Source organism: Globicephala melas, chromosome 1 (assembly GCF_963455315.2).
Source record: "Globicephala melas chromosome 1, mGloMel1.2, whole genome shotgun sequence".
In the NCBI taxonomy this organism is placed as follows: Eukaryota; Metazoa; Chordata; class Mammalia; order Artiodactyla; family Delphinidae; genus Globicephala; species Globicephala melas.
This window is the reverse complement of record NC_083314.1, coordinates 167,777,756-167,792,816: the sequence shown is the minus strand read 5'-3', so window position 1 is coordinate 167,792,816 and position 15,061 is coordinate 167,777,756. Positions and strand designations below refer to the sequence as shown.

General features: G+C 47.2%; 1 protein-coding gene across 2 annotated transcripts in view; it reads right to left on the bottom strand.

Moving 5' to 3' along the window:
- Positions 1-6,893: 6,893 nt before the first annotated feature.
- PAFAH2 (platelet activating factor acetylhydrolase 2) overlaps positions 6,894-15,061 on the bottom strand; it is a 32,127-nt gene continuing 23,959 nt past the window's right edge. For both annotated transcript variants that reach the window (XM_030873831.3, XM_060309403.2), the window contains exon 11: positions 6,894-9,497. In XM_030873831.3, the coding sequence (XP_030729691.1) occupies positions 9,403-9,497 (95 nt within the window). In that variant the 3' untranslated portion in view covers positions 6,894-9,402. The remainder of the gene's footprint in view (positions 9,498-15,061) is intronic.

The window sequence follows — 15,061 nt, the reverse complement described above, 5'->3', positions numbered from 1 at the left end:
GCAGCCAGCCTCCAAGATGGCCCCCAATAATCCCCACCTGGTTGTATTCATGCCCTTGTGTGGTCCCCTCCCACACTGAATAGGCCTGACCTGTGTGGATATGATGGAGTATGACTTCCAAGGATAGGTCATAAAAGACATTGCAGCTTCCACCTTATCCTCTCTTGGATCACTTGCTCTGGGAGAAGCCAGCTGCCATGTCTTCGGCGGCCCTATGGAGAGCTTCACGTGGTAAGGAACTGAGGCCTCCTGCCAACAGCCATGTGAGTGAGCCAGCTTGGAAGTGGATCCTCCAATCCTAGTCAAGCCTTCAGACGACAGAAATCCCAGCTGACATCTTGACTGCAACCTCATGAGAGACCTTAAGCCAGAACCACTCAGCTAAGCCATTCTAGAATTCCTGAGCCATAAAGTGTGAGATAATGTTTGCTGTTCTAAGCTGCTAAATTTGGGGGTAATTTATTATACAGCAATAGATAACTAATACAAATGACAAGTTCAAGTATATGATACTCTGTGAAGACTTTTTAGCCTCTCCTCTGCTGAAGTTGAATCAAACACCGTGTGCCACCTCTGAGCCTGATACACTCCCTATTATAGCACTCATCACATGGGGCCCTCCTATGACTTGCCTTTCTTGCCCTCTAGATCCAGTTCCAGGAGGACAGGGCCAGCCATAATGCAGGCTTCAGTAAACACTTATAGAATGAATGAACACATATGAGAATGGTCATTTGAGTCTAGTCCAGGCTCCTTCCCTACAAAAACTCCAAGGTATGGTGGCTGGAAATGATGGATGTCATGGTGAATGGGTCCTGAGGATTTTCTTAATAATTCGACAAAACCCTGCTACCCATGGATGTATCTAAAGCACTAGACTGGAAGTCAAAAGATCTGGATTTAAAAGTCTGGCAACTACTTGATGAATTTTTCTGAGATTTGGTTTCCTCTTGGACCAAAAGATGTAAGGGCTCTTCCAATTCTAAAATTTAATGATTCTATATTTCCAGCTAGCGATTACTCCTGATCCATAAATGAAGGTAAAATAGGCTAATAGTGTTCAACCATAGCAAGGGTTTTCAAAACCCTTGCATATCAGAAATACCCCTGGAGTTTATCTCACACACACACACACACACACACACACACCCCTGGTCCCCACATTATTCCTTCTGAATGAGCTTCTCTGAGTCTCTGGAGACATGGCCAGGGCATCTGTATTTTTATATAGTTCCAAAGTGATTCTGATGTGCATCTAGAGCTGAAAATCATGAATCTACAATATGTGGGTTAGAGACTTAAAATTTTTTTTCTGCCAGCTGGTTGGCTCCATTGTTTATAGAGTACAGTACTGATAGATATGTTACCTGAACTGTTAACTTTATATGAGTAGATGGATGGATGGATGGAAGGATGGATGGAACCAGGCTACCTCTACTGCTAGAAAAGCAACTCAAAGTATACTGTTAGGACTCAGTCAGGTCTTCAACAGGAATGACTCTTTGCATGACCCAACTGCTTAGGACATCTACTGGAGATCAAACTGTGGGGTATTTTAGCTTCCATAGGGTAAAGAACTGCTTTCTTTTTGGTAGATAGGAATGAACAGGAATTAAGAGCACTGCTTTTGGAACCCAGAAGTTTAGGTTCCTGGCTCCAGCACTTACATACATGCCCAGTGACTATGGCTGGACTAGCAAATCTTTGTGAACCTCACTCTCCTGATCTGTTGTATGGGCAACGTGCACTTCTTTCCAGGAATGTTGTTAGGGTTAAATGCCACAAGGTAGGTAAAACACTTAGCACAGTATCTGGCACAGAACAAGTGCTTATTAAGTAGTAGCACGCTATGGCAAAAACAAAATATGGCCCTTTTATTATTAACAGCAACATGTACTTGTCTAGTGCTTTGTCAATTACAAAGCGCTCTTACATTTTATATTGAAACCCTCTCCCCCCAAAAAATCCCAAGGTGGGCAAGGCAGACCCTAGTGACCCCATTTTACAGAAAAAGAAAGAAAGGCTCAGAAGGGTTCACTGGCTCTAGATCAAATGGCAAAAGAAAGTGTCAGTGTCTGAATTCAGACCTGGGTGTGATTCCATGAAAATGAATAATTATACATGCACACTTGGCAGGCTGAGCATCTAGGGACCATCTGGTTTAGCAGGCTGAGGACTGGATTTCTGAGCAGCTTCTTTTTTTAGATGAAAGCAAGATGGGAAAAATAAGCTGGCAAACTACTTTCCTTCATTCAACACTGGTGGGATTTGTGCTCAGTTTTGCCCTCTTTTTAACTCTCAAATGCTACATGTCCATGGATCTCAGTTTACTCCACCTGCCCTTGGCCGCTCTGTCACGGGCTCTGCCCTGGGCCCCACAGCTGGGATCTGGGAAAACCAAAAAAAAAAAAAAAAAGGAAGCAGGAGCAGCTGGAGACATCTGAGGGCTGGACGAACACCAGCTGCTCCCAAGTCTGGCTGGGGAACAAGAAGCCTGCTGATGGGGGCATGTGGGGAGGGGACAGCAATCTCTGCTCCCCATGTCAGTCAACAAGAGGATGCTTTTCCCATCCAACAGATGGGTCCTGCTCCTGGAATAATATAATAAAGTAAAATACTAAATATGGCACAGAATCTATGTCTCTTGGGGAGCAGGAGGCCAAGAGATCAAATGTTAGCTGAATCCAATCAAGAAGGCTCTCGTAGACGAGGTGGAACTCGAAATGGGCCTAAACGAATCGTGGTGTTTGGATGCACAGAAACAAGGCTGGGAGGCCCCGCAAGCATAAAAACATCACGAGAAAGGGCATGCATGTTTGTTTGGGGGATGGGTGGGCATATTACGGGGAAAAAGAAAAATGCATGGTAAAGAAGCAGAGGACAGGAGAGGTGAGGCGAGAACAGACAGCAAGGGGCACAGATGCAATTCTACAGAGGAAAGGGAATCTTGTAGATTCTTGACAATTCAGTGACGGAGACTCGACCACCACCCCATATCCCAGCTGGCAGATAGGGAAGCTGAAGTCATGAGACGAAAGCATACACACAGGTCACAGAGTGAGGGACAGGGAGAGAGTCAAGACAAGAACCCGGGGCGCCAGACAACTAGTTTGGTCATCTTTCTGTTAGACCACACTTCCAGCCTGGTATTTTGTTATAAAAATGGTGTGTCGGGCTTCCCTGGTGGTGCAGTGGTTGAGAGTCCGCCTGCCGATGCAGGGGACGCGGGTTCGTGCCCTGGTCCGGGAAGATCCTACGTGCCGCAGAGTGGCTGGGCCCGTGAGCCATGGCCTCTGAGCCTGCATGTCCGGAGCCTGTGCTCCGCAACGGGAGAGGCCACAACAGTGAGAGGCCCGCGTACCGCAAAAAAAAAAAAAAAAAAAAAAATGGTGTGTCAGGCAGATCTGGCGGCAGAATGCAAGGGAAAAGAGAGGTTCGAGTCCAGGAGGCTGTAAAAATTATTCCAGGGTGAGTTGATGGAGGGACTAAACTCAAGTGAAATGGAAAGGATGGGCTGGGCGTGAGCACCATGGCGAGGGAAGAAACAAGAGGACTTCACAGGAATCGGATATGGCAGCGAGGGAGAGAGCTGTGCAGAGGTCATTCACAGGCCATTCTCAGGCCTGGGAGTTTCTCCTGAGGAGGTCACAGGGCACTTTAACCCCCTGACCTCAGACTCAAAGGCAGCAGACAAAAATTCATAAACTAGCCTCTACAACAAACTTCCTATCCCCAGGTCCTCGTCCCTTTGGCCAACTTCTACACAGACCTTCTCTGAGTCTCCCACTCAACATTTCAGGACCTTCAGTTTACATCTGGTGCTTAGATGTGTGTGTTCGGATGATAGGGTGTGAAATTAAAACCCAAACCAGAACCTAGGAGTGTAGCCTCTCCCTGGTGGTGAAGAGAACTTGCACAGCTAGAACTGTGGTGTGGATTTTGATTTTTTGATGTGAGGAGCAGGGAGATCAGAGCGAAAAGAATGGAAAAACTGTCTCTCTCCATCTAGCTCCACCTTCCCACGACAGTAGTAGCTGAGTGGCAGTTAGCAAGCTTCATGTGAGGAAACTCACTGAAACTGGAGAAGCTGGAATAGGAATTAGACCGAGACCATTTGGGGCCATTCAGCACAAGGGCAGATTATACCTAACCTTATGGGTATGTAAGGAGGACCAAATAAAACAATATTAGTGGGGCTTCCCTGGTGGCGCAGTGGTTGAGAGTCCGCCTGCCGATGCAGGGGACACGGGTTCGTGCCCCGGTCCGGGAAGATCCCACATGCCGTGGAGCAGCTGGGCCCGTGAGAAAAAAAAAAAAAAAAACAATACTAGTGATGGCTAATTATTAAGCCCTTAATATAGACACTGTGCTAAGCGCATAACATGAATTATTTCATTCAATTATTAAAACAACCCTAAGAGGTAAATACTACCAGAATTCCCATTTTACACATGAGGAAGTTGAAGCTCATAAAAGTGAACAAATTAGCATAGAGTCACAGGGCTAATAGCGGTGGAGTTGTCTGATTTCTGACCATGTTCTTCATCCCTGAACTGTTTTCCTCATCTGGCAAATCAGCAGAGCACCTGGCCCACAGTCCTCGGCAAAGCTCAGTTCTCTCCCCCAAACCCACCTCTCAGTAGCACTCAGGATATTTCTGAATCTCAATACAAGTCATATAGAAATTGCTGGAGAGTTTGACCTTCTTGATTCAATCTCATGAAATTACACTCCTCAGAACTTGACAGTTTATTTTTTCTGTAAATTTATTTATTTATTTATATTTATTTTTGGTTGCGTTGGGTCTTCGTTGCTGCATGCAGGCTTTCTCTAGTTGCGGTGAGCGGGGGCTACTCTTCGTTGCGGTGCGCGGACTTCTCATTGCGATGGCTTTTTGTTGCGGAACATGGGCTCTAGGTGTGCGGGCTTCAGTAGTGGTGGCATGCAGGCTCAGTAGTTGTGGCTTGCCGGCTCTAAAGTGCAGGCTCAGTAATTGTGGCACACAGGTTTAGTTGCTCCGCGACATGTGGGATCTTCTCGGACCAGGGCTCCAACCCGTGTCCCTTGCATTGGCAGGCAGATTCTTAACCACTGCACCAACAGGGAAGTCCAGAACCTGACAGTTTAAAGAGATGGGGAAGGTGCAAAACCAAGTGTATCTATTAGGCCATATGGCCCAGTGATTAAGAGCTTGGATTTTGATGCCTAAATTCCAGTTTTGCCAAATTCCTTCTGGTGAGAGCTTGATCAAATCACTTCTCTATGGCTCTGTTTCCTCATACATAAAATGAGGCTAATACCACCTGACCTCATGGGCTTACTGTGAACAGCAAATGAGATGATGCGTGTAAAGCTCTGAGCACAGTCTGGGACACACAGTAAGGGCCCAATAAATGTTGGCTATTACGATGATGATAATACCGTTTTCCATGCAGCTATGGCCAGGGACGTTTCGCCTCTGCATCTGGCTGTGATGGGACAGAAGTGAGCTTCCTACTGACTTCCTACATCCCATGTACAGAGTATGGGCCTCTCCTGTCCCTCTGTCACTTTGCAGGCCCAGGGGTAAGTGGTGCCCCAGAAGAAAAAGGGGGCAGACGAAGGTTCCCCACAAGGCCAAGACATAGAGTTGGAATCCATCAATTGACATTTCAAGAGCCCAGTAGTCTTCTTGAAGAAGGGCAAGCAGGGGAGCTGTATCAGGACACATGCTGGCAAGGGGCTTGGGGAGTGCTGAGAGCATAACAAGAACCCAATCAGTCTTAGCCTGACACGTCCAGGAAGTGGGAGGGATGAGGAATTTCATCCCATCCTGTATTTACTTACCATCCTTCCTAACTGACACACCACTCTGTGCACAGAAACTTCACAATATACCTATACCATTAGGATGCCTCCACAGGTACGGTCCTATAACAGGATGGGGAACAAGAAGATGCAAAAGAAACCCAAGACATCTTCTTTGCTTTCGGAAAGGATTCACTAGAATGCAATTTATCAGCACATGTCAATTAATATGCAGGATTACCTTGCTTATTTAAAAGGCCATTTAACTGGTGCCCTTTGATTCCCTGGAAGCTAACAAAAAACTGGACAAAAGACCAAAGGCCTGTGATACCCCCTCTGAGCAGTCAAAGGAAGGATTACAAAGTCTAAGCACTAAAGGCAGTGCATTCTAGTTGCAGGAACGTCCCTAAAGCCCTCTCTCAGTGACTATTTAGTTTTACTTGAGACAGTTGTAAATAACATGGCTGATCAGAAGTATAAATTTGAAGTGAACAGGGAGAGCTGCTGGGGGGTGGCACAGTCAAGGCAGTGAAGAGTAATGGCTGGCAGGCTGACCACAAGGGAGACAACACAAACTATGAAAAGCAATGAAAAGAACTAAGAGGCCAGCAGCTGGGAGCCACGCAGTGTAGGTGCAAACAGCTCTCCATATCTTCACAGATCACAGGGCGCCACTGCGCTGGCATTAGACCTGGTCACAGGTGTTTTTGTTCTCTGGGGATGGTATGGAATGTTAGGTACGGCCAGATGACTAGTTTTGGCCAATGAAATGTGAGTGGAAATAATGAGGGTCACTTCTGGGCAGGAGCTTTAAGGGCTAAGTGGGTGCTTCACCATGTTCTCTTCCTGTTCCACCATGGCCAATGGCAACATTTCCAGATAATGGCAGCTCTGCCAGCCTGGTTCCCCAAGTGAGGATAAAAATGATGCAGAGGATGGGCTTCCCTGGTGGCGCGGTGGTTGAGAGTCCGCCTGCCTTTGCGGGGGACGTGGTTTCGTGCCCCGGTCCGGGAGGATCCCACATGCCGCGGAGAGGCTGGGCCCGTGGGCCGTGGCCACTGGGCCTGCGCATCCAGAGCCTGTGCTCTGCAGCAGGAGAGGCCACAACAGTGACAGGCCCGCGTACCGCAAAAAAATGATGCAGAGGAGAGTCTCGAGCTGACCCACAGAGGACAAGAAGCACAGGCAAGAAATAAACTTTTATTGCTTTTTGGGATTGTTTGTTACTACTGTATAATTGAATCTATCCTGATTGAAACATTCTAAAAAGTTAAATGAGGTCAGATCACATTAACAAGTGTGCGCATTATCTTTTTGGTAAATTACCCTTCAATATTATAGTTAATATAATATTGTGTGACTTAAAGGATAATTTTCAGTGAGGAAAATTCACCTACTCCAATGACATCAGATAAATGAGTCATTACCAGAACATGAACTGAATAGAGGAGATGGATCCAGTTTCCAAACAACTTCTTTCTCTAGGAAGGGTCCAGGTCTTTACAAAATATACCTGCATTATTTAAGGGTCTAAGGCAGAAGTTGGGTCTCATGCTCTAATGCTGTCAGAACTGACTTCTCAGCGTCTGCAGAACCAGCCCCAGGCACAAGGGATGGCTTCTACTGGTTCTGTGATTGCTGAGGGGCTCTGGTCCCTGTCTAGGGGTTAAAAGGCCCTCCAATATATCTGTATGTGCTCTCATGGATGGAAATCCATAAGGTGTTCTTGAGTAAAAACAGCGAGGCAACAACTTGAGAATGTACAGCCTTATGAAGTATACATGGAACATTTACAAAATTGACCTCACACTGAGGCAACAAGCAAGTCTCAGAATGAAAACCACGTGGGTCATTTTCTCTGACCAAAAGCAGTTAAGCTAGAAAACAACAGCCATAGGGTAACTAGGAAAATCTCACATGTTTGGAAAGTAGGAATCATACTTTTAAATAATCCATGGGTTATACATCTTTTCACTTAATCCTCCTAACTATTCAGAATGCAGATCCTCATTTTAGAAATGCAGGAACTGAGACTAAAAAGAGAACATAATTTGCTCAAATTTACCCAGCTAGCAGTGGTGAAGCTTGGACTCAAAAACCACGCTATAGAACTCTAGAGCCAGGGCTTTAACGATATTCTCCTTATGCTCTGTCTCACTGGAATCCACAGATCCTCCCCAGGTAGGTCCACAGCCTCAATGGATCTGGTGTTTCACCTCTGAGAAAGAATAGCTGTTGAGAGATGGGAGACAGTCCCAGCTTGCTTTGGTGACACTGACCTTGGCCCTGTTGCATAGAGACGCATTTCCTCTTGCTCTTGCTTCCTCTGGGGTGCCCTACTTGGGCCAAGGTGAGAGGTCTAGAGTAGTGGGGAGGGGTGTTTCAGGTTGATGTTCCCAGACAGCTTTGAACTAGATCACTAGGAAGACTTCCTTTCCTTTCGAAGTTTTTTTCCTCATGGGTACAAGTGGTAAGCAATCAAAGAAAGACAGAAGGAAAAGTTACTTCCAGATGGCTCCCCATCTTGCTGTAATGCAGTTTAAATACAGAAAATATTCTAGGCAAACATATCATTAGGCAAACATGAGTATTAATATCATTCATATTAAAAATGGAACAGAATGGAAATTCAACCTATATCTTGACTTAAATTTGAGACTAAGGCCTCAGAGCCAGAAGACAACTACAGCACCCTGATTCTGAGCAAGTTGGAGGCTCACGATATCTGAGGTAAGAGGCAAGACCAAAGTGTTCCTAAGACTTCTCTCTAGGGAAGGCTTCCTGAATTCGAACTGACCAAACTCCCTCACTTTTGTGGTGAAGGCCCGATCAAATGGCTACTTAACAATGTTATTCTCCCTTCTCCACCCCAACCTACGTCTGTTGTTTCCTGTCAAGCTACATTTTCAGCAAAACTCTAAGACATTCAGAGCTTCTGAGGTACCCGTTGTCCCTCAGCCTCTCTCCTTATGCTATCAGGACGATGCTGTCTGCCCCTTCCACGGGCTCACAAGTATAACTTCATCCTGACGAAATGCCTGAGACTATGTTTCATGCAGTGAGAAGGCTTGAAAATAAACAGAAAATCTGATGGTGGTCCATATCCTAGAAAGCTACCTAAAGTGTTTAGAACTCACCAAGCAACACAGGGGAGGGAGAAGGGGGAGGGGGAGGAAGAAATAGCAGCAGGTTGGGCTAGAGGTCCGGACAGTGGGAATTTTCCCTCCATCCTTTGGCTCCATTTCTTCCACTGCAGAAGCCACACTGGCCCAAGATGAGGGAGTCAGCTGGCTGGGTTAACAGCGTTCACAGTGCTCAGCCTGGGGCTTGGGTCCTCCCTTGCCCCGTCCCACTGCTTGTTCCCCACACCATCAGGGCTCAGTCCCCAGAAAGTCAGTTTGCCAATCAGTGAGTGACCCAAGTCCCAACATGAGTTTACGATCAACAAGTCCAAGATCCAAGTACCCGGTTATCCAATCAGCAGTGTGATTACATCCTCTCAATCTGTGCAGAAGGGTCATGATGACCACCTCCTGGTAGGAGGACACGGGTGTCCCTGGGCAGGCCCCCAATGGGAACTCAGCTCAGTGACCTTTCACAAATGACCCGTTGTGCCTACAGCCTGGACAGATGCTGTGGGGCCCCTGGGGTTAGTGATGGTCCGATGCCTTCAATGAGGTTGTTCCATTGGTCATAGTCTTCATTCAGGTCTGAATGAGAAAAAATCCAGGTTAGGTAAACGGTTGTAAGGTTAGATCAAAGAGTAGCTAGCATGGGTTTAGTGGGTCATACTAGAGAGAGGAGCACCTGGGATACTAAAAGGACTGGTTACGGTGGCTGTGATGGTGGAAGAAATAATGACAACTACTGTTCATACATGTGCTTCATAAATGACTTGCTTAACCCATAACAACTCAGTAACGATAATAATAACAGAAGGTAGCACTTATTGAAGGATAACTCATTCCAGGAACTTTGCTAAACATGCATTGTTTCATTTAATTTTCATAATATCCCTATGTGTTAAGTACCATATTGGCCCTATTTCACAGTTGAGGAAACTGAGCCTCGGTGAAGCTACCTGATTTGTCCAAAGCCATTACAGATGGTGAGTGGTAGAGACAGAATTCAAACCCCGGTCAGAAAGGGTGAGAAAGTGGAAAGCCCACTTCCAAGCCCATGGATATTGCTGAGCAAGAACAGATCCTTCACACGCCAACCAGTGAATGTGGAAGCGGGGCCATGTCAGTGAAGGGCATAGGACAGCAACATCATGAAGCAGCATAACACCGGGTACAATTCAAGAGAGGGCCCTGGGACCACGGGCAGATGGATCTAATGACTTGGCGAGAACAGTCAGAAAGGGTCCAAGGCCGCAGGCTGAGGGAGTAGGACACAGCTGAGCAGGCAAATGGTGTTTTTGTTCAAAACAAACAAAAAACCTGGGACAGAAGGCAGCGACCACTCTCCTTCAGCTTCAGATCCCCAGGGCCCTGCCAAGAACCTGGCATGGAACAGGTCCTCGGCAAACAGAGCGACATATTCATTAATACAAAAATTACCGAGCACACCACTATGTGCCACGGTTTGTTCTTGGTGCCAAAAATACAGCCACAGACAAATAGAAACGCTCATCCTCTCAGAGCTCACAATCTAGGAGGCAGAGATAACAACAAACAAAACAACCTACACAGGATATGAAAAGGTGAGCTGCGCTGTGGCAAAAATGAGAGCCAGACAGAAGCAGTGCTGGTGGCTGGGAGATGGGGGTGACAGGAGGAAGGGACAGTACAATGGTTTTTTGGTTTGTTTTTTGTTTTTTTAAATAAATTTGTTTATTTATTTATTTATTTTTGGCTGTGTTGGGTCTTCATTGCTGCACGCGGGCTTTCTCTAGTTGCGGCGAGCGGGGGCTACTCTTCGTTGCGGTGCGTGGGCTTCTCATTGCAGTGGCTTCTCTTGTTGCAGAGCATGGGCTCTAGGTGTGTGGGCTTCAGTAGTTGCGGCACGCGGGCTCAGTAGTTGTGGCTCGCGGGCTCTAGAGCACAGGCTCAGTAGTTGTGGCACATGGGTTTAGTTGCTCCGCGGCATGTGGGATCTTCCCGGACCAGGGCTCGAACCTGTGTCCCTTTCATTGGCAGGTAGATTCTTAACCACTGCGCCACCAGGGAAGTCCCAGTACAATATTTTAAAGAGGATTGTCAACATGAGTCTCACTAGGAAGGTGAGATTTGAGCAAAAATGGGGAGGTGGGAGTGAGCCATGAGACTACACGGGAAGAACATTTGAGGCAGCAGGAACAGCAGTGCAAAGGTGTGAAGCGGGAGTGTGCCTGGGGTGTGGAGGCTTGTGCAGCGACAGTGAAGTAGGCCCGGGGAGCAGCCGCAGGAGGGACGCTGGGTGTTGGCTTTGTCCCTCAGAGAAATGGGAGCCACTGGAGGATCCTGAACAGCAGAGTGACAAGATCTGGCTTCCTTTCTGAAATGATCACTCTGGCTGCTTCATTGAGAAAGGACTGTGTAGGGTGGCGGTAGGGAGATCAGTTAGGAAACTCTTAGAGTGATTTAAGTGAGAGAAGAGTTGGACAGGATGGTAATTGGGGTGGTGACCAGTGATTACTTTCTTTTTTTTAAATAAATTTATTTATTCATTTATTTATTTTTGGCTGCATTGGGTCTTCATTGCTGCGCGTGGGCTTTCTCTAGCTGTGGCGAGTGGGGGCTACTCTTCATTGTGGTGCGCGGGCTTCTCATTGCGGTGGCTTCTGTTGTTGCGGAGCACGGGCTCTAGGCACGCAGGCTTCAGTAATTGTGGCACATGGGCTCAGTAGTTGTGGCTCGCGGGCGCTAGATCACAGGCTCAGTAGTTGTGGCGTGCAGGCTTAGTTGCTCTGTGGCATGTGGGATCTTCCCGGATCGGGGCTCAAACCCGTGTCCCCCGCATTGACAGGCAGATTCTTAACGACTGCGCCACCAGGGAAGTCCCAAGTGATTACTTTCCGTTTGTATTTTGAAGGTAGAGCCAATAGGATTCTCTGAGGGATTAGATGGGAGGTGTAAGAGAAAAGAATGGGGACTTTGGTTTGAGTAACTAGAAGGATGGAGTTACTATTAACTGAGGAGGGAAAGACTGCAGTTGAAAGCTGTTCTTGTGTGTGATGTCCCTAAGAAGTCAAGATGCTGAGTAGTGGGTTATATAAATCTGATGTTCATGGGCGAGATCCAACTGGAGACATAAACTGGAGAGTTGTCAGCACAGACATGGCATTTAAAGCCATGAGACTAGATGACATGAGGAGATACAGAGAAGCGGTCCAAGCCCTGAGTCCTGGAAGCAGCAAAGCAGATGGAGGAGGAGCAGACACTGAGAAGGGAGGAAATCGCAGGGGGACGTCTTGGAAGTAAAGACAGGGCTTCACAGAGGAGGGCGTCACAAACTCTGTCAGCAGCTGCTGAGGTTCCAGTGAGATGAAGAATGAGGAGAAGTGATTGCTGGATTTAGTGCTGTGAAGGTCACCGGTGACCTTGACAAAGGCAGTTTTCACAGAGGACTGGGATGCAAAAGGCTGAATAGAGTAGGTTCAAGAGAGAATGGGGGTCTTCCCTGGTGGCGCAGTGGTTGGGAATCTGCCTGCTAATGCAGGGGACACAGGTTCGAGCCCTGGTCTGGGAAGATTCCACATGCCATGGAGCAATTAGGCCCGTAAGCCACAACCACTGAGCCTGCGCGTCTGGAGCCTGTGCTCCACAACAGGCCGCGACAGTGAGAAGCCCGCGCACCGTGATGAAGAGTGGCCTCCGCTTGCCACAACTAGAGAAAGCCCTCACGCAGAAACAAAGACCCAACACAGCAAAAATAAATTAATTAATAAACTCCTACCCCAAACATCTTCTTAAAAAAAAAAAAAGTCTCCAAGCCAAAATTTATTTAAAAAAGAGAATGGGAAGAGAAGAATCAGAGAAAGTGAAGACATTCTTGTGAGGAGTTTGCTTTCATGAGGAACAGGGAAACAGAGTGGTAACTGGTGGGCAAAGTGTGGGTCGAGACAGATTCTTTTTAAGAGAAATTTCAGCATGAAACAAACCAGCAGAGGGGAAAAATTGATGATCTAAGGTAAAGAGGAAAAAATTGCTGGCACAATCATCCTGAGCAGACCAAAGAGGGTGACATCCACCATGCAGGTGGAGTGGTTGGCCCAGTTAGACAACTTGAGTAGGAACCTCTAGGAACCAGACGGAAAGCTGAGTATGTGCGAGAAGAAGGTAGGTAGATGCAGCGTTGGGATTTTGAGGAGGTACTGACTGCCTCCATTTTCTTAGTGAAGTGGGAGACAAAGTTAAGCAGCTGAGAGACGGGATGGGGGGGAAGGTGTTAGAGCTTTGAAGAGAAAGAAGAAAGTGTGAAATGGTCTTCCAGGAGAGTGGGAGGGAGGATGAGTAGCTGGAGACAGGAGCTGCATGTAGTTCATATGAAAGAAACACCAATCTTCTTAACAGAAGGTAACACAATCCCTGTGTCAGCGGAACATGTGCTCTCAGAGGTATTTTTTAGAAGTGGTGCGAAGTTCACCTGAGCCACCTACAACCTATTTTAGTTTCCCACGTGACAATGTACTCTGGGAAATGGTCACCAAAAAGCTTTTCTCTCTTTGCAAAACTAATTACCCCAAGCTGAGAGCCTTTGCCTTTTTTCACTGTCTTATCTCTTAATCACTTGGATACTGCAAGAGCCTCCTAGCTGGGCTCTTTGCTGGGCAGCTCTCAACCTGCCCCATTTCACCCATCCTCCATGATGCACCCAGACTACAAACACAAGTCTAATCATGACAATCCCTTGCTTAGAACCCACCAAGGACACTAACAGCCCAATTCAAACTTATGGGACTTCCCTGGTGGTGCAGTGGTTAAGAATCCGCCTGCCAATGTAGGGGACATGGGTTCGATCCCTGGTCCGGGAAGATCCCACATGCCATGGAGCAACTAAGCCTGTGCACCACAACTACTGAGCCTGCACTCTAGAGCCCGCGAGCCACAACTACTGAAGCCCATGCACCTAGAGCCCGTGCTCCACAACAAGAAAAGCCACCGCAATGAGAAGCACGTGCACTGCAACGAAGAGTAGCTCCCGCTCGTCACAACTAGAGGAAGCCCGCAAGCAACAACGAAGACCCAATGCAGCCAAAAATAAATAAAAAATAAATTAAATAAATTTTTTAAAAATTCAAACTTATTTCAGCAAATACATGGGCTTCTAGATCTGGTTTCTGCCCACTTCTCTACCTTTATCTTCCAACAATTCACTATCCTGAACTCCAGATACACTAAACACAGCTTCTCAAAACTGACCAAGCCCACACCCGTCTTTGTGCCTCTGTCTAGAAGACCCTCGGCCCCTTCCTGCCTAGTGAGCGTTACTCATCTCTAACATTAAAGACAAGCATCGTTTTGTCTAGGGAGCCTCCTTTCCTAGCTGTCCTTTCCCTTCCGTCTGAGTTAGGGCCTGTCCTCTGTGTCTCCCGAAGACTCAGTGCATCCCTGGGTCAGCAGAGCCACTGCCAGAACAGTGCAGCAATGAAGCACCTGGGCTTTCGAATCAGACAGCCTAGGGGGCATTCGGGTTTTGCCACTTACTCAGCAGATAACCTTGGATGAATTACTTAAATTTTCTAAGCTTTAGTATCCTCGTCTGTAGAATGGAGTTAATAATAAAAGCACCCATCAGGAAGGGCCATCTGCAGGATTATACATGCTAACGTAACCAAAGTACTTAGCAGAAGGCCTGGCATAAAGCACGTCCTCAACAATCTTCCTACAATCTAAGACTGTCCTAATCTTCTGCTGGTCTCCAATAGTGAGTACCTTAGCTCGATGGACATTGCTACTCAAGGGAGAGCAATCATGACATGGTGGGCTCCCCTGTCATCTTTAGCTCTTCCCTAATGATATGATGCCTAAGAGGAAACAGGGAAAGTGGGCTGAGCACCGTGTAATCAGGCCCCGTTAAAGTCTTGAGACATGGATCCATTCCTCTCCTACCAAGTGCTAAGAATGATGCTCTAGGGCTTCCCTGGTGGCGCAGTGGTTGAGAGTCCGCCTGCCGGTGCAGGGGACACGGGTTCGTGCCCCGGTCCGGGAAGATCCCACATGCTGCGGAGCGGCTGGGCCCGTGAGCCATGGCCGCTGAGCCTGCACATCCGGGGCCTGTGCTCCGCAACGGGAGAGACCACAACAGTGAGAGGCCCACGTACCGCAAAAAAAAAAAAAAAAAAAAAAGA